This window comes from Theropithecus gelada, chromosome 16, assembly GCF_003255815.1.
Source record: "Theropithecus gelada isolate Dixy chromosome 16, Tgel_1.0, whole genome shotgun sequence".
NCBI lineage: Eukaryota > Metazoa > Chordata > Mammalia > Primates > Cercopithecidae > Theropithecus > Theropithecus gelada.
The window spans coordinates 6,177,567-6,197,447 of record NC_037684.1 but is presented as its reverse complement, the minus strand read 5'-3'; the positions used below and the strand labels follow the sequence as shown (position 1 = coordinate 6,197,447).

General features: G+C 45.1%; 1 protein-coding gene and 1 pseudogene across 8 annotated transcripts in view; one reads left to right on the top strand and one right to left on the bottom strand.

Moving 5' to 3' along the window:
* Window positions 1–390, top strand: part of LOC112609190 — a 1,985-nt pseudogene extending 1,595 nt beyond the window's left edge.
* The window catches only part of RHOT1 (ras homolog family member T1), an 83,491-nt gene extending 71,255 nt beyond the window's left edge, over window positions 1–12,236 (bottom strand). For 4 of the 8 annotated variants that reach the window (XR_003116201.1, XM_025362171.1, XM_025362172.1 and 1 more), the window contains exon 1: window positions 11,978–12,236. Coding sequence is in view for 4 of the 8 variants with exons in the window: in XM_025362171.1 (XP_025217956.1) it covers window positions 11,978–12,053 (76 nt within the window). In the remaining 4 variants the exon portion in view is untranslated. The remainder of the gene's footprint in view (window positions 1–11,977) is intronic. The other 4 variants (XM_025362176.1, XM_025362177.1, XM_025362173.1 and 1 more) reach the window with 2 other exon arrangements.
* Window positions 12,237–19,881: the final 7,645 nt, after the last annotated feature.

The following is a 19,881-nucleotide window of genomic DNA, read 5'->3' as shown; positions in this document are numbered from 1 at the left end:
GCCTCAGCCTCCCGAGTAGCTGGGACTATAGGCGCCCGCCACCTCGCCCGGCTAGTTTTTTGTATTTTTTAGTAGAGACGGGGTTTCACCGGGTTAGCCAGGATGGTCTCGATCTCCTGACCTTGTGATCCGCCCGTCTCGGCCTCCCAAAGTGCTGGGATTACAGGCTTGAGCCACCGCGCCCGGCCAGCACATTTTCATCAGTATCATTTTTGTATTTCCTTTTGGAAGGGCAGTGAAATAACAGCTATTTTAATAAAGGATCAGACAAATGTGACTTGGTTAAAAAATGCTTCAGTGAATCTAAACTAGGGCTTTTTGCTCTCCTTAGGGCCTGCCTACCTAACCCTATGTGAGACTATCAAAGGAATAATAAAGCAGCAAGTGTAAAAGCCACTTTTAAGCTATTTTTAAAAAAATTAATATTTTGGCCAGGTGCAGTAGCTCACACCTGTAATAACCAGCACTTTGGGAGGCTGAGGCCTCCCTGGATCAGCTGAGGCCAGGAATTCAAGACCAGCTTGGCCAACATGGCAAAACCCATCTCTACTAAAAAAACACAAAAAATTAGCCAGGCCTGATGGCGCATGCCTATAATCCCAGCTACTAGGGAGGCTGAGGCAAGAGAATCACTTGAACCCAGGAGGTGGAGGTTACAGTGAGCCGAGATCATGCCACTGCACTCCAGCCTGGGCAACAAAGCAAGACACACACACACATACACACACTCTCTCTCTTTATACACACACACACACACGCACGCGCGCGCGCACACACACATATACTTTAGAGACGAGATTTCACTCTGTTGCCCAGGTTGGTCTGGAACTCCTGGGCTCAAGCGATTCACCTGCCTTGGCCTCCCAAAGCGCTGAGATTACAGGCATGAGCCACCACACCCAGACTACGCTAATTTTAACTGAGAAATAAATAAGAGTGCCTTAAAGATAATGAAACATTTTAGAATATTAAATTCTAAAAACTATTTAAATATGCTTAAAATCAAAAAGGTATCTTAATAATGGCAAATATGATATAAACACTATGTATTTTTAACTGCTTCAGAAAATAAAGATTGTTTATGAGGAGACAAAAATCCCAAGCTCTTCTTAAATTGTACTAATTAAACTTTATATTTATTATAAAAATTATAGGACAAATGCATATAAAACATTGTATTTTATAATAAAATTTGTAACAAATAATTACAAATAAAATTTATAATAAAGTGTATAAAATGTAATATAAATACATTTGATGCAAACATTTAGTATGTTATCAATATAGAGGACACAAAAATTATCCTTTATTAGCCAACCGACTAATGGCCTCTATTTCTTCTATTTTGCCTGAGAAATATTGAAGTAATCTATAAAAACTAAAAGGAAGACCACAATTATCCGGAAGGACAGAAGGCCTTCTAATCCAGTTCAATAGAATATGCCACAGTTCTGAGACTCCATGCTTCTAAGTAGGTCATCCATGGAAAACATAATTCATCACTATAGAACAAATTATCTAGATTTATCCAGGCTACAAATTTGTCTTTTCATCACATCTTTTGAACATCTAGTTTCAAATGACAGCAAATTCCTAATATTCGTGAAGCAGAAATAACATTATCTGGTTCCAATTACCACTCTACCCCATACTGGCTATTTTTCTTGATAACAAACACCCCCTGCTTCAAGTGGCAAAGAGACCTACTCCTCATTTTTATGTTTCTTTAGTAAGAAGACTTGTTGGCTCTTCCTAAGTTATTGAAATTAGAATACACTGGGGGGAGGAGGGTAACTATGGAGTTATATTTTTAACTGGAAAACTTTAGCATTTGGCGAAATAGCTAAACACTGTTCCAGAGGACAATTTCATTGCCCATATGCAGATGATATGGCCTGCAGAACAAAAGCTATTGCTCAGCTATCCCTCTCCTTCAAACGAGATCAACACTAGTAACCAACTGGTGCAGCAAAAAAAGGCAGCAGAGAATAGGTTTCAATACATACGTGAGGATGATATAGAAAAGACTCTGTATGTACAGAACAGACTCTTTATGCAGAATGGACTCTATGGCCAGGGATGTTTGAACTTCGGCTTTCTCTGCATTTAAAGACAGCCTAACTTCTTTTATCTAAGCACTAAATACTCATTAAGCAATTTGCATTAAAGCCTGCATGCATCAGAAGTGGGCCCAGAAAAGATCCATTTCACCACAATGGGTGTTTGAATATCCTTGGCTATAGAATATTACCTAGGTAGTAAACACAGTATAATTGAAACTGGAGCAGTTTAATCTTTTTTTTTTTGAGACGGAATCTCACTCTGTCGCCCAGGCTGGAGTGCAGTGGCACGATCTCAGCTCACCACAACCTCTGTCTCCTGGGTTCAAGTGATTTTCTGCCTCAGCCTCTTGAGTAGCTGGGATTATAGTCACGTACCACCACGCCCAGCTAATTTTTGTATTTTTAGTAGAGACAGCTACTAGGGAGGCTGAGGCAAGAGAATCACTTGAACCCAGGAGGTGGAGGTTATAGTGAGCCGAGATCATGCCACTGCACTCCAGCCTGTTTCACCACATCAGTTAGGCTGGTGTCGAACTCCTGACCTTGTGATCCACCTGCCTCGGCCTCCCAAAGTGCGGGATTACAGGCGTGAGCCACTGCACCTGGACAGTTTAATCTTTAAATATCATTCCAACAAAGACCAGAATGAAAAGCAATGTGGCTTTTTTTTTTTTAATAGGTAAAAAAAAAAAGTAGAGGCAGGGTCTCACTATGTTGCCCAGGTCAATCTCAAACTCCTGGGCTCAAGCAAGTCTCCTGCCTTGACCTCGCAAGTGCAGGGATTAGCAATATGGCTTTAAAATGATCTTAGGCCAGGCACAGTGGCGCATGTCTATGATCCCAGCACTTCAGGAGGCCAAGGTGGGTGGATCACTTGAGGTCAGGAGTTCAAGATCAGCCTGGCCAACATGGTGTATTTTTGTATTCTACTAAAAATACAAAAATTAGCCAGGCATGGTGGCGTGCGCCTGTAATCCCAGTTACTTGGGAGGCTGAAGCAGGAGAATCACTTGAAACCAAGAGGCTGATGCTGTAATGAGCCGAGACTGCGCCACTGCACTGCAGCCTGGATGACAGGGTGAGACTGTCTCAAAAAAATGAAAAAAGAGCAGGCCAGGCATGGTGGCTCACACCTATAATCCCAGCCTTTGGGAGGCCAAGGTGGGTGGATCACTTGAGGTTGACCAGCCTGGTCAACATAGTGAAACCCTGTCTCTACTAAGAAAAAACAACAACACGCCGGGCGCGGTGGCTCAAGCCTGTAATCCCAGCACTTTGGGAGGCTGAGGCGGGTGGATCACGAGGTCAGGAGATCGAGACCATCCTGGCTAACATGGTGAAACCCCGTCTCTACTAAAAATACAAAAAACTAGCCGGGCGTGGTGGCGGGCGCCTGTAGTCCCAGCTACTCGGAGGCTGAGGCAGGAGAATGGCGTGAACCTGGGAGGCGGAGCTTGCAGTGAGCCGAGATCGCGCCACTGCACTCCAGCCTGGGTGACACAGCGCGAGACTCCGTCTCAAAAAAAAAAAAAAAAAAAAAAGAAAAAACAACAACAACAACAACAAAAATTAGCCAGACATGGTGGCGCACGCCTGTCATTCCAGCTACTCGGGAGGCTGAGGTTACAGTGAGCCGAGATGGCACCACTGTACTCCAGCCTGGGAAACAAACAGCCTGGGAGCAAGACCCTGTCTCAAAAAAATAATAATAATAAAGAAAGAAAAATGATGCCATTTTTATGACAGAGAGGAATGGCTGGAAAACAAGGAAAGTCTAAACAAAGTGAACTAGCTTGAACTCATTCATTCTTTCAAGAAATACCTGAGTGCCTCTTTTGTGCCAGGTCTACTCTAGCCACTGGGGATACAGCAAGAAGGAAGACAAATCCCCTGCCTTCATGACGATTCTTTTCTAGCCCAAGAGTCAGGACAACAAATGTACAAATATACATGGTTATGGGGATAATGCCTAGGTCAGAGCCTTCTTATAGAGAGAGCAATGAAGGACAGAGTAGCATAAAACGGAAGGGCCAGATTGTGGAGGGCCTTATAGGACTGCATTAAGAAGTCTGGACTTGAGGAGGGCGGGGAGAGATAGCATTAGGAGATATACCTAATGTAAATGATGAGTTAATGGGTACAGCACACCAACATGGCACATGTATATATATGTAACAAACCTGCGCATTGTGCACATGTACCCTAGAACTTAAAGTATAATTAAAAAAAGAAGAAGTTTGGGCTTTATTCTAAGTGAAAGTAGAAATCATTGGATGATACATATATTTTTTGAGACAGATTCTCACCCTGTCACCCAGGCTGGAGTGCAGGGGTGCAGTCACGGCTCACAGCAGCCTCAAACTCCTGGGCTCAGGTGATTTTCCCACTTCAGCCTCTCAAGTAGCTGGAACTGCAGGTGCATGCTACCTCACCCAGCTAATTTTTTGTATTTTTTGTAGAGATGAGGTTTCATCATGTTGCCCAGGCTGGTTTCAAAATCCTGGGCTCAATTGATCCTCCTGCCTCGGCTTCCCAAAGTGCTGAGATAATAGGCATGAGCCACCACACCTGGCACATTAGATGATTTTTAGGGGGCATAGCAGAATCTGAGATATTTTCTAAATATGAATCTGGGAGTATATATTCAGGACAGCTTGAATCTATACTCCAGGGTAAAAAAATTAAAAATAAAAAAAATAAAGATGAATCTGCCTGCTCCGTGGAAAATGGAGGAAAGCAGGAGCAGAAAGACTGGTTAAGGGAGATATTGCAAAATTCAAAGCCAAAGCCAATGGAAGTTTGAACTAGTTTGGCAGAGGTTGCAATGATAATCAGAGTTAGACAAATCAGTTAAAGAGCTGCCAGATCCATTTTAAAAGAAGATAACAGTTCCATTTTCTTAATGAACTTAACTAGTAGAAAACAAATATATCTCAATTTAATTTAAAAAGAAGACTCCATTAAAATGAAAACTATCCTGCTTACTATTTATTTTTATTTTTATATTTTGAGACAGAGTCTCGCTCTGTCACCCAGGTTGGAGTGCAGTGGTGTGATCTCACCTCACTGCGACCTCCACCTTCTGGGTGCAAATCATTCTCCTGCCTTAGCCTCCTGAGTAGCTGGGATTACAGGCGCATGTCACCACAGCTGACTAATTATTGTATTATTAGTAGAGACTGGGTTTCGTCATGTTGGTCAGGCTGGTCTCAAACTCCTGACCTCAGGTGATCTGCCCACCTTGGCCTCCCAAAGTGTTGGGGTTACAGGCATGAGCAACTGCGCCCAGCCATTAAAAATTAATTTTTTTTTTTTTAAGAGACAGAGTCTTGCTCTGTCACCCAGGCTGAAGTACAGTGGTGTGATCATGGCTCACTGCAACCTTGACCTTCTGGGTTCAAGCAATTGTCTCACCTCAGCCTCCACAGTAGCTAGGACTACAGGTGCAAACCACCTTGCCTAGCTAACAGTGTTGTGGTTTTTTTTTTTTTTTTTTTTGAGGCGGGGTCTATGTTGCCCAGGCTGGTCTCAAACTCCTGTGTTCAAGCAATCCTCCTGCCTCAGCCTCCCAAAGTGCTGGGATTACAGGAGCAAGTCACTGTGCCCAACCATTAATATTTAAATTTTCTGTAGAGACAGGATCTCATTACATTGCCCAGGTTGGTCTCGAACTCCTTGGCCTCAAGTGATCCTCCTGCTTCAGCCTCCCGGAGTGCTTGGAATACAGGTATGAGCCACCTCAGCCAGCTGTGTGGGTGCACTATTAAAGTGTTTTTTTTTTTAGACAGAGTCTTGCTCTGTTGCCCAGGCCGGCACGTCTAGGCTCACTGCAACCTCCTCCTCCTCCTCCAGGGTTCAAGCGATTCTCCTGCTTCAGCCTCCAGAGTAGCTGGGACTACAGGTGTGTGCCACCACACCCGGCTAATTTTTGTATTTTTAGTAGAGGCGGGGTTTCACCATGTTGGCCAGGTTCGTCTCGAACTCCTGACCTCAAGTGATCTGCCTGCCTTGGCCTCCCAAAGTGCTAGGATTACAGGTATGAGCCACCATGCCCATCAGATTTTAAAAATTTTGTTTGTTTATTTATATTAGACAGAGTCTCACTCTGTCACTCAGGCTAGAGTCCAGTGGCATGATCTCAGTCACTGCAACCTCCACCTCTCGGGTTCAAGTAATTCTCCTGCCTCAGCCTCCCGAGTAGCTGGGATCACAGGCGCACACCACCATGCCTGGCTAATTTTTGTATTTTTAGTAAAGACAAGGTTTCACCATGTTGGCCAGGCTGGTCTCGAACTCCTGACCTCAGGTGATCCACCTGCCTCGGCCTCCCAAAGTGCTGGCAGTACAGGTATGAGCCACCATGCCCAGTCTGTTTTTATTTTTTTGAGAGAGGCTATTGTTCTATTACCTAGGCTACAGCACCATGGCACAATCTCATCTCACTGTAGCCTTGACCTCCCAGGCTCAAGCAATCCTCCCATTTCAGCCTCCTAAGTAGCTGGGACTAGAGGCACGTGCCACCATGCCGAGCTAATTTTTTCTATTTTCTGTAAAGACAAGGTCTTGCTATGTTGTCCAGGCTGGCCTCGAACTCCTCGGGCTCAAGCTATCCTCCTGCCTCGGCCTCCTAAAGTGCTGGGATTACAAGTGTGAGCCACCGTGCCTGGCCTTGTTTTTTTTGTTGTTGTTGACACAGGGTCTTTACCCAGGCTGGAGTGTAGTGGCACAAACATGGCTCACCAAAGCCTCAACCTTCTGGGCCTAAGTAATCCTCTTGTCTCAACCTCCTAAGTAGCTGGAACCACAAGTGTGTGCCACCATGCCTAGCTAATTTTTTTAAATTTTATTTTATGTAGAGATGGAGAATCGCCATGTTGCCTAGGCTGATCTTTAACTCCTAGGCTCAAGCGATCCTCCCACCTTAGACTCCCAAAGTGTTAGGATAACAGGCGTTAGCCACTGCACCTGGCAAAATGTTGTTTTGTTTAAGGAATAGTAGCTGACTTTTGATTTGGTCTGATTTGTATTTGGTTTGTTCAATAATTAAGATGCGGGCCAGGCACGGTGGCTCATGCCTATAATCCCAGCACTTTGGGAGGCAGAGGTGGGCGGACCACCTGAGGTTGGGAGATCAAGACAATCCTGGCTAACATGGTGAAACCCCGTCTCTAGTAAAAATGCAAAAAATGAGCCAGGCGTGGTGAAACATGCCTGTGATCCCAGCTACTAAGGAGGCTGAGGCAGGAGAATCGCTTGAACCCAGGAGGTGGAGGTTGCGGTGAGCCCAGATCACGCCATTGCACTCCAGCCTGGGCAACAAGAGCGAAACTCCATCTAAAAATAAATAAATAAATAAGATGCAGATAATATTTAAAACACTTCGGCTTTCTTTGCAAATAAATACCTTTATATATATATAAAAATAGTAACTTCTTTGATCTAAGCACTAAACAATCATTAAGCAATTAGTTAGCATTAAAGCCTGGATAGATGAGAAGCGGGCCAAGAAAAGATCCATTTCACCTCAACAGTACAGCATAATGGTTTAGTCAACATAATGTTGAAACCATTCACAACTATTTCAGAGCTTTGGTGAATGATGCTGCTACTATGGTTCAGAGAAAGACACTGACAGCAACAAAATATCACTGTGCAACTACTGAAGTGATAGTGAATGAATGAACAGGCTTTACAACAATACTTCTTTTTCTTTGCTTTTCCTGTTCCTCTCAATTAACCATGTTAAAACTACATCTGAAAACTAGACTCGCTCAAACAGGTAAGTAATAACTGAAATCACCACTACTTTTTTCTAATGTCAAAAGATATTAGATATATTCCAGGTATACTAGAATATACCTAGCTTTTTTTTTTTTTTTTGAGACAGAGTCTCACTCTGTCGCCCAGGCTGGAGTGCAGTGGCACGATCTCGGCTCACTGAAACCTCTACCTCCTGGGTTCACACCATTCTCTTGCCTCAGCCTCCCAAGTAGCTGGGATTATAGGCATGGGAAACGACACCTGGCTAGTTTGGTATTTTTAGTAGAGATGGGGTTTCATCATGTTAGTCACACTGGTCTTGAACTCCTGACCTCAGGTGATCCACCTGTGTTGGCCTCCCAAAGTGCTGGGATTACAGGCGTGAACCACCGCGCCCCGCCAAGACCTAGCATTTAAAAGTGATACACCTAGGCTAACAGCTGCCAAATACTTACATTAAATCTCACAAAGTAAAGCTTCTAACACTTCCTCCCAAAATATCAGCCTTTAAAATTAAAATTACATATTCTGATTAAGAGTAACTCTATTTCTAATATTTTTAAATGTGAAAAATAACATGTATGATTGATGGCCTAAGGTTTTTGGTACCATTCTTTAAGAAAAGTGTCTTCGACCAGCCTGGCCAACATGGTGAAACCCCGTCTCTACTAAAAATACAAAAATTAGCCAAGCATGGTGGCACACACCTGTAATCCCAGCTACTCGGGAGGCTGAGGCAGGAGAATCGCTTGGACCTGGGAGGCAGAGGTTGCAGTGAGCCAAGATCACACCATTGCACTCCAGCCTGGGCATCAGAGTGAGACTCGATCTCAAAAAAAGAAAAAACAAGTGTCTTCCTGTGGCTGACCATGGTGGCCATCACCTGTAGTCTCAACTACTCTGCAGGCTGAGGTAGGAGGAATCACTTGAGCCCAACAGGTCGAGGCTGTGGTACACTATGATCATTCCTGTGAACAGCTACTGAACTCTAGCCTGGGCAACATAGTGAGGACCCATCTCTTTAAAAACAAACAAACAAAAAAAGGGCCAGGCGCAGTGGCTCACGCCTGTAATCCCAGCACTGTGGGAGGCTGAGTCGGGCGGAACACGAGGTCAGGATTTCAAGAGCAGCCTGGCCAACATGGTGAAACTCTGTCTCAACTAAAGATATAAAAAATTAGCTGGGCGTGGTGGCACGCGCCTGTGTCCCCAGCTACTCGGGAGGTTGGGGCAGGAGAATCGCTTGAACCCAGGAGGCAGAGGTTGCAGTGAGCCGAGATCGCGCCACCACACAGGAAGGAAGGAAGGAAGGAAGGAAGGAAGGAAGGAGGGAGGGAGGGAAGGAAGGAAGGAAGGAAGGAAGGAAGGAAGGAAGGAAGGAAGGAAGGAAGGGGGGAAAGAAAGGTTTCTTTCTGAAAAACTAATGCTTTCTCTTGTGTCAAGTTGCTCACTATAATCAGAAAACTCTAGCACATACATATAGTTTTACCAACTTTCTTATTGCTTTCTACAGAACGTGGATCATAAGTTTTCTAACAAATTTTGAATCCTTTCATGTATTCCTAAATAATACTGTTAATGTTTTTATTTATTTATTTATTTATTTATTTTGAGACGGAGTCTCTCTCTGTTGCGCAGGCTGGAGTGCAGTGGCATGATCTTGGCTCACTGCAACCTCCGCCTCCCGGCTTTAAGCAATTCTCCTGCTTCAGCCTCCTGAGTAGATGGGACTACAGGCGTGCACCACCACGCCCAAATAATTTTTGTATTTTTAGTAGAGACAGGGTTTCACCATGTTGGCCAGGATTGTCTCTATCTCGACATCGTGATCCTCCCGCCTCGGGCTCCCAAAGTGCTGGGATTACAGGCGTGAGTCAGAACACCCGGCCCAAGTAATACTGCTAGTGATTTAACCTACACGTCCTAAGGATGACATATTATTTGTATGTATAACACTTCTATTTAGATTTGTGTGTGTGTGAGACAGTCTCACTCTGTCACCCAGGTTAGAGTGCAGTGGTGCGATCTCAGCTCACTGCAACTTCCATCTCCTGGGTTCAAGTGATTCTCCTGCATTAGCCTCTCTAGCAGCTGGGATTACAGGAATCCACCACCACACCCAGCTAATATTTGTATTTTTAGTAAAGATGGGATTTCACCATGTTGGGCAGGCTGGTCTCCAACTCCTGACCTGAGGTGATCCACCTGCCTCAGTCTCCCAAAGTGCTGGGATTACAGATGTGAGCCACCATACCCAGCCTATTTAGATGTTTTACACACTAACGATATTCAAAATATTGATCCTATATTCAAAAATAAATCCAAAACATAGACTCTATTTTTAAAAAAATTAGTATTAAAAATTATTATACTATAAAACTATTTCATGGCCAAGCAAGGTGGCTCACACCTGTAATCCCTGAACTTTGGGAGGCTGAGACAGACAGATCACCTGAGGTCAGGAATTCGAGACCAGCTTGGCCAACATGGTAAAACCTCATCTCTACTAAAAATACAAAAAAAAAAAAATTAGGCATGGTGACATGTGCCTTTAGTACCAGCTACTTGGGAGGCTGAAGTGGGAGAATCTCCTGAACCCACGAGGCGGAAGTTGCAGTGAGCCAAGATCACGGCACTGAACTCCAGCCTCGGTGACAGAGCGAGGCGCTGTCTCAAAACAACAACAACAACAAACTATTTCATCATATATTTGAGGATCTGGTTTTTTAAGCAAGTCGTCTACTCACTTTCCCTACCTTGCTCCAAAAGCATAAGCAGGAATCATATGTTAAATAACACCTTCCTGAACTTTGTCAAGGAAGTCCGTGAAAAATACAGATTAAGATATAGTTATAAATAAAAATTAAAATTTACAACTGCAAATCAAAAAGTAAACTATGGCTGGCTAAGCTTACCCCTAAATTCTAATTCTAAAGGAAGATTTCTCCAAACAGCAGGTGGATGAAATTTCAATGAACATCAAAGAACGCTACAGAAGAGGGTAAAAAATGTGTTAACTTTCCTTGGGAGTCCATCATGGTGACCCTGAGGGGTTACTAAGAATGAAATAATGATTTAGAATAGAATGCTTCGAAACAGCAATGGCAGAGTATTAACAAATGTATTAACACTTTAAAACAAACAATCCAGTTGTCCCCGGCCCACTTTCTTATTTTAGTCCTAGCACATGAGTCACATAACTTGCAGACTGATAACAAGAAGTCCCCGCTGTTGTGTCCTCATGTCAATGACAGAGGCAACTCTCCTTTATTATATTTTCAAAAGGTGAAATGTATGAAATTTCTGGGTGGGGGGAGATACCAAATGTGTGTGCCTATAGTTATTAATAAGTTAACTACCAAGTAATTACGGAATAAATAATGCTTAAAAAGAGGGCAAAGATTAGGCTTTAGGGTAACAATAATTGGACCCTCCCAGATAATTCTAATTCATTGAACGTTTGCATAACTCGAAGTTGAGAAAAAATTTTTGAGGAAATATCTCGAGTACCAGAAGTTAGTCCAATGCAAAGTACAAGTACTACTAAAAAGGATCCGGCCCTTTCCACTACTCACATCTTAATGTAATGCATAAAGGGAGCGAAGACTGCGAGTGCCCAAAAAAATGCAGAAACCTGACCTTGCCCACAAGTCGAATAGTTCTGCACCCCTCCCCCAGCTTCCCCGGGAGCCGGTTCACACAATCCCAATTGGTCAGTCTGCTTATTCCAGCACCTGCCTGGCAGTGACAAGGGAATCTCCAGGGGAAGACGAGAAGGTCTGAAAGGAGGCGGCCTGGGAAACTGTGAGGCCCAGAAGGACAGGGTTTGAAAAGGAAAAGGAGAGAACCTTCGAAGGGATGAGGTCGGGCGGTTAGGGGCTAATGGGAACATGGCTTGCGAGGAAGGCTGGGGAACAGGGAAAGGAGATCTCTGGAGGGCCCAGGTGAGGTGACAGGATGAGGGCCGCCGGCGGGCAGCCAAAAGAGAAGAGCGAAGGGGCTGGAAGGCCTAGAAACACACGCGGAGAGAAGCGAGAGGAGCTGTGAGGCGCGAGAAGGGCCCAGGCTGCAAAGGTTAGCGCTGCAGGGGCGACAGGGGCTGCAGGGGCAGGGAGGGCAGGGACCCAGGGGCCGGCCCTAGAGTGCGGACTCACGTTCTCCCACCAGCAGGATCCGCACGTCTTTCTTCATGTTGGCGGCTCTCGGGGGCCGGCCTCCGCCCGCACGCATGGAGTGGACTCCTCTCACCGGGAGCGCCCACCCGACGGCGCCACCTGCCAGCCTCTTCGGCCGCCGGGGCCCGCCGCGCCGCCCCCTCAGTTGCTTCCCTGCAAGAGAGCTGGGACAGCACCAGCTCCGCCTCCTCCGGCCCAGCGGGCGGCGGCGGCGGGGACGACGGCACGCGGCGAGGGACACGCGCTTTCGGAACGCGAACGCTCTCCGCGCCGGAACAGCGTTCCCGCGGCCACGCAGCCTCAGCGCAGGCCCAGGGAGCCTCACCCACCCTCCTCTGGGCACCGCGACCCGGGAGACGCGTGGGCCCGGAATTTGAATGGCGGATTCCCTGGTTTAACCCCATTTATTTTATAGACAGGGACAGAAATTCCCTGTTCAAAGTCACATAGCTAGAGCTTGGCAGTGACTCAGAGCAGGGATCTTCTCACCAGACTCAACTCTGGGAGAGCAGCAATCTGCTTGCATGGTTTTCGGTTGCGTCCCCACGTTATTGGACAGAGCTCTCAGAAAATGCTTGATCGAATAGGGCGACTGGCTCCCAGGATCCGGCGCTTTCCACTTTCGAAAGCCCGTCACCCTAGTTGCTTTTGCCTGTGATGCTTGTAAACTACGATTATAAGATTCGTTTTTATGCTGTGTGAACAGACTCCTTTCTTTATAACCAAACTAAGTGACTTTTTTTTCTGTCTATGTAGTTTATTTTATGGCAGGGTTTTCGGATACTCTACTCAGGCTTACCCGGCGTAATGCTAGACACGGAGGTGGCACTGGATAATAAACTCTAAATGATTTTTCTAACATTGCCTTAATTTTCTCTTGACCCTCTCCATCTGGAGGAATTTGTTGCTACATGCTTAATGTTTGGTACACGATGAGAAATATATATATATATACACACACACACACGCGCGCGCGCGTGCGAATATGCGTCACATCCCTCATGCTTGGCACACAGTGGGAAATATAAAACACATAAATTAATGAGGAGGCACTATCTGTGCATAATGTACCTTTTTTCTATCTTAAATATTACGTAATGAACATTTAAAGGGAATGAAATGTGCCTAATACCAATCTCCCTTTCGCGTAGGAGAAGTCACGTGGTCTCTTGCAGCAGTTAAGAGTTGCTGGCAAATTTCCTGGGTTTGAATCTCGGCTCCACATAATAGCTCTGTGATCCTAAGTAAGTGCTTTTATTTTTACTTCTCTCAGCCACTGTTTCTTCTTCTGTAGCATGGAAATAATGATGGTAATACCTTCCTCTTGAGATGGTTGTTAGTAATAAATACCATAATACTTGTCAAGCAGTTGATACAGTGCCAGACTCAGAGTGTGTGCCCTATTGATCTCAGCTATCATTATTATCATATTAAAAAGTTATTAAAAAGTTTTAATCCACAGGTTTTTTTGTTTTTTGTTTTTTTTTGAGACTGAGTCTTGCTCTGTTGCCCAGACTGGTGTGCAGTGGCACCATCTCGGCTCACTGCAAGCTCCGCCTCCTGGGTTCATGCCATTCTCCTGCCTCAGCCTCCCGAGTAGCTGGGACTGCAGGTGCCCGCCACCACACCCGGCTAATTTTTTTGTATTTTTAGTAGAGACGGGGTTTCACCGTGTTAGCCAGGATGGTCTCGATCTCCTGAATGGAAATGTGAAGTTCAGGAGGCTTGGTTACCTGATCTTTCAGGGAAAAGTAGCCCTCAGAATTTTAGTGTTACAAAATGTTTGAGTTGGAAGAACCCTGATAGAGCTCCTATTCCAATCCCATTACTCTGTAGATAAGAAAAGCAAGGCCCACAGAGACACAGTGACCTGGCACAGATGGCATGGCTGAGGCTGAGCTTTGTTCTGCCATTCCTAGTGCATACTCTAGGGCAACTCATGTCACCTAGTTGTGCCTCAGTTTCCTCTCTACCAAGTGAAGGCTATGATCTCTTCCTTATGAAGTTGTTTGGAGGAGCTCATAAAATAATGTATTTTATGTGAATAACGTATTTCATATGAGTAATGTAATGAACTATAAATCTTTTTCCTTAAAAAAAAAAAGTTATACAAATATCAGAGCACAGAGGACAAAAGCCTTTTACAGAGGGGCAAATTATTTAGGGCACTGCTTGCACCACACAGCTTTGTGAAGAATCTCGGAGCTAGCCTAGGAGCTCTCAATCAGCGTTGCCAGTTAATGACAATGTTGATTCACTGGGGCTTCTCCAGGAGGGTGAGCAGTAACAAGGTCTTCATGGGGTTGTAGATGTGTACTGGGTAATGTCTGGTAGGCAGGGGCTGGGAAAAAGCATTTATTTAGAGGGATATCACAGAGATAATATTGCAAAGAACTCCTTTGTAAATAAAACTTACTTAAAAATCCATATCCAGTCAGGTATGCTGTTTCAACACCTATAATCCCAAAGCTTGGGGTAGCTGAGGTGGGAGGAGTCCTTGAGGCCAGGAGTTCAAGACAAAAAACATCGAAACCCCATCTCTACAAAAAATAAACAAATTAGCTGGGCGTGGTGGCATGCACCTGTAGTTCTAGCTGGGAGGCTGAGGTGGGAGGATCACTGGAGACCAGGAGTTGGAGGCTGCAGTGGGCTATGATCGCACCATTGCACTCAAGCCTGGGTGACGGAGCCAGAGTCTGTCTCCAAATAAAAAAAAATAAAAATCTGACTAGGGCACAATAGGTCACACCTGTAATCCTAGCACTTTGGGAGGCCGAGGTGGGAGGATCACTTGCGCTCAGGAGTTTGAGAGCAGCCTGGCCAACATAGCGAAAACCCGCCTCTACTAAAAATACAAAAGTTAGCTGGGTGTGGTGGCGCGTGCCTGTAATCCCAGCTATTCGGGAGGCTGAGGCAGGAGAATCGCTTGAACCCAGGAGGTGGAGGTTGTAGTGAGCTGAGATCACACCACTGCAGTCCAGCCTGGGTGACAGAGTGAGACTCCATCTCAGAAAAAAAAAAAAAAACCTAACTCAATAACTGCAGAAAAGAGGCAACATCAAGCACTTTCAGCGAGCAATGGATATGGTTTGGTACAAACTGAGGCCAGCACTTGCTAAAGTTGGGGAGAGGGAGTCTGGTATGCCATGGTTTGCCTCCCCTGCAATGTAAGTTTCTTTCTACAGTCCGCAGCCATCTCCTGATCATTTATACGTCTGCCAGTTTGACTCCCTAACTTGCCTTGAACCTTATGCCCTCCTTATGATGTTAACAAATGTCCACTAGGGGTCACTCTGATGTTCTCCTGGAGACAGCACAGGTCGGTGGTTAAAGCAGGGAAGCTTGGCTGGGGATGAGAGGATTGCTTGAGCCCAGGAGTTCGAGACCTGCCTGAATAACATAGGGAGACCCTGTCTCTACAAAAGAATTTTAAAGAATTAAGCCGGGCGCCGTGGCTCACGCCTGTAATCCCAGCACTTTGGGAGACCGAGGTGGACAGATCACCTGAGGCCAGGAGTTCGAAACTAGCCTGGCCAACATGGCGAAATCCTGTCTTCACTAAAAATACAAAACTTAGCTGGATGTGGTGGTGGGCGCCTGTAATCCCAGCTACTTGGAAGGCTGAAGCATGAGATTCTCTTGAACCCGGGAGGCGGAGTTGCAGTGAGCCGACATCGCATCACTGCACTCCAGCCTGGGGGATAAAGTGACACTCTGTCTCAAAAAAAGAAAAGAAAAGAAAAATTAAAGAATTAATTGGATGTGGTGGCACACACCTGTAGTCCCAGCCACATGGGAGGATTGCTTGAGCCTAGGAGGTCGAGGCTGCAGTGAGTTGTGATCGTACCACTGCACTCCAGTCTGGGTGACAGAGTAAGACCCCATTTCTTAAAAACAACAACAACAAAGACTAAGGACGCTGCTAGGTCTGAACATCAGTCGTGCCTGTTACTAGCTGTGCATCACTGGACAGATTATTTAACTTCTCTGTGCCTCAACTGCCAAATGGGAATAACAATAGGACATACCTCATGAGATTGTTATGAAGATTAAATTAGTTAATGTAATAGGAAAGGCCAGGCACGGTGGCTAACGCCTGTAATCCTGGCACTTGGGAGGACGAGGTGGGAGGATCGCCTGAGGTCAGGAGTTTGAGACCAGCCTGGCCAACATGGTGAAACCCCATCTCTTCTAAAAATACAAAAATTAGCCAGGCATGGTGGTGGGCACCTGTAATCCCAGCTACTCAGGAGCTGAGGCAGAGAATCACTTGAACCCGGGAGGTGGAGGTTACAGTGAGCTGAGATCATGCCACTGCACTCCAGCCTGGGCAACACAGCGAAGACTCCATCTCAAAAAAAAAAAAAAAAAAAAACTTATTAGCCAGGCGTAATGGCATGCACCTGTAGTCCCAGCTACCTGGGATGCTGAGGTGGTCGATCACTTGAGCCTAGGAGGTCAAGGCTGCAGTGAGCTGTGATTGTGCCACTACACTCCAGATTGGGTGACAGAGCAAGACCCTGTCTCAAAAAAAAAAAAAAAAATAGCTGAAGTGGGAGGATCTCTTGAGGCCAGGAGTTCAAGACCAGCCTGAGAAACATCGAAACCCCATCTCTACAAAAAACAAATTAGCTGGGCATGGTGGCATGCACCTGTAGTTCCAGGTGGGAGGCTGAGGTGGGAGGATCACTGGAGACCAGGAGTTGGAGGCTGCAGTGAGCAATGATCGCACCACTGTACTCAAGTATGGTGATATATATATATATTAGGAAAACACTTAGATTTGTGCCTCGTGTGTGGTCAGTGATATATAAATGTTGGAAGAGGGAGATAGGAAAGACACACTCCTTGTTCATTGGCAGATAATGAAGAAATATTCCAGGGAGGATGTAAATAAGGAGGTTTAGTCTCCCCCTTCCCACCCACACATCAAATAAAATAAATCATAAGGGAAGTAGCTTCTGTACACCTCTCTGAGCCTGAGGACAGAGCTTCATGATGACACATACTGCAGCAAATCATAAGCCAAAGAATGGAGTTGTTGGCAGTGAATTTACTGTTGGGATATTGCAGATTGATTACAATGTATTAAATAGATTGGATAAGGCCAAGAGGACAGATTGGTATCTAGAAGGCACTGATGGAATTTTCCTCTAGAATGCCAGGAAGGAGCTCTACCCTCACAATACAGGCTTCATGCCTCCTCAACTGTGCAGGGGAGGAGGTCAGAGCAAAGTACTTTCACCAGGAGATAAGAGGATCCATCTTTATGCCTAGCAGCACAGCCTCTCTCTGAGTCCCAGGACAGCAGAACACCCAGGGCCGTGGGTAGGCCTGCTGGGAGAAGATAAAGTATGCGTCAAATGACTGACATTGGGTGGGAACAGGCGCCCCACCTCTGATTGGTGAGTTAGACACAGTCCTGGGCAGGAGACCAAATAAGACTTGGCTTGGCATCGGTCCCATGCTTCAGATGCATCTATCTTTGGTCTTTCAAGTTAAACCCAAAGCAACACCCATCATCTGTGCTTTCTTCACTTTCGTGTCCCATTCCTTCCAGGATGCCTTCCTCCTTTTCCTGCCAGGCCCACTCTGGTGGAGTGGAAAAGTCCAATGCTTTGATACCAGGTAAATGCTGTATTTTATCTTGCCTTTTAACACACTCGTTCTTGGTTCATTGTTCAAACATCCATGTCTTTGGCATAGTCAGTCACAAGGGTCGGTCTCTAGAGGACATGGATCCTGCCTGTTTGCTTGATTTGGCTTGAAGGTACATCACTCAGCACAATTACTTATTAAAAGGTATTTGATTATAACTGTCAGTGTTGAAAGGAAATTTCCAGACAAGAGCTTCATCTGTTAATGAAGCTGCATTCAGTCTTCTTTTTAATTTTCTTGAGCTCCTTTCAGATAAATTGGAAAACAAATACCCTCAATTAAGACAATTGATATTGCAGGGCGCAGTGGCTCACGCCTGTAATCCCAGCACTTTGGGAGGCCGAGGCGGGTGGATCACGAGGTCAGGAGATCAAGACCATCCTGGCTAACACGGTGAAACCCCGTCTCTACTAAAAATACAAAAAATTAGCCAAGTGTGGTTGTGGGCGCCTATAGTCCCAGCTACTCGGGAGGCTGAGGCAAGAGAATGGCACGAACCCGGAAGGTGGAGTTTGCAGTGAGCGGAGATAGCATCACTGTACTCCAGCCTAGGTGACAGAGTGAGACTCCATCTCAAAAAAAAAAAAAAAAAGACATAATTGATATTAAGAAGCCTACCCCCAAATGGCCTGAATTTCTATGGAGTGATTAAGAGCATGATTATCTCCAATACTTTACTAGCTGTGTAACACTGACTAGCAATGTTGGACAAGTGACTGACATCTCTGAAAAACATAAACCTCATCTGCAAAATGGAGCTATTTCATAGGACTCTTCTGAGGATTAAATAAAATGATGCAGGTAAAGCATTCATCACATTGCTTAAAATGTAGTACATGCTCACATATCACCCTTAACAGCTACATTTTAAATTAGGAATTTATTTGCTGATTTACATCATCTTCCCAAGGGCAAATTGATTAGCCTGTCCACCAAATTGTAAACTCTGAAAGGCAAAAACGCATTTAATTTTTTTTTTTTTTTTTTTTTGAGACGGAGTCTCGCGCTGTGTCACCCAGGCTGGAGTGCAGTGGCGCGATCTCGGCTCACTGCAAGCTCCGCCTCCCAGGTTCAGGCCATTCTCCTGCCTCAGCCTCCGAGTAGCTGGGACTACAGGCGCCCGCCACCACGCCCGGCTAGTTTTTTGTATTTTTAGTAGAGACGGGGTTTCACCATGTTAGCCAGGATGGTCTCGATCTCCTGACCTCGTGATCCACCCGCCTCGGCCTCCCAAAGTGCTGGGATTACAAGCTTGAGCCACCACGCCCGGCCAACGCATTTAATTTTTAATCACTTTAGAGACATTAAAAATTTTGCTGACTTCTTTTTTTGTTTGAGACAGAATCTCACTCTGTCACCAAGGATGGAGTACAGTGGTGCAATCTAAACTCGCTGAAACCTCCACCCCACCCCCACTCTTCCATCCCCCACCCCTGGGCTCAAGCGATCTTCCCACCCCTGGGCTCAAGCAATCCTCCCACCTCCGCCTCCTGAGTAGCTAAGACTACAAGCATGCACCACTATGCCCAGCTAATTTTTTCTTTTTTTGTATTTTTTGTAGAGACAGGGTTTTTATCATGTTGCCCAGGCTGATCCTGAACTGGGCTCAAGTGATCCACCTGCCTCGGCCTCCCAAAGTGCTGGCATTACAGACATCAGCCACCTGGCCTGCTGACTTTTTAAAAAATCTTTTATACATGCATACACACACAGAAATATATGTACATTCTCAAGATTTTTTTAGACCACAATCCATTTCTGCCAAACAAAAAAATTCCATGGAATGGTACATTTATAATTTATTTTCTTGCTCTTCTGTAAAGCAAGAAACAAATTATCATCTCTGTTTACCTCTGCAAAGAAATCACCAGAATTAAATATAAGAAAATAATTCAAAAGAAAAAATATAAATAGATAAATATGTACAGTCAGCCCTCCATATCCATGAGTTCTACATCTGTGGATTCAACCAAATGGGGATGCAAAATACAATATTCTCAGAATGCAGAACCCATGGTTACAGAGGCTTACTTTTCACATCCAGGGTTTCAGCAGGGCCAACTACAGGACCTGAGTATCCTCAGATGTTGGTATTCAAGGGGATCCTGGAACTAATTCCCCTTCAGTATCGAGGGATGACCATGTATATATATAGTCATGCACCACACAACATTTTGGTCAGTGATGGACCACATATATGAAAGTGGTCCCATTAGATTATAAAC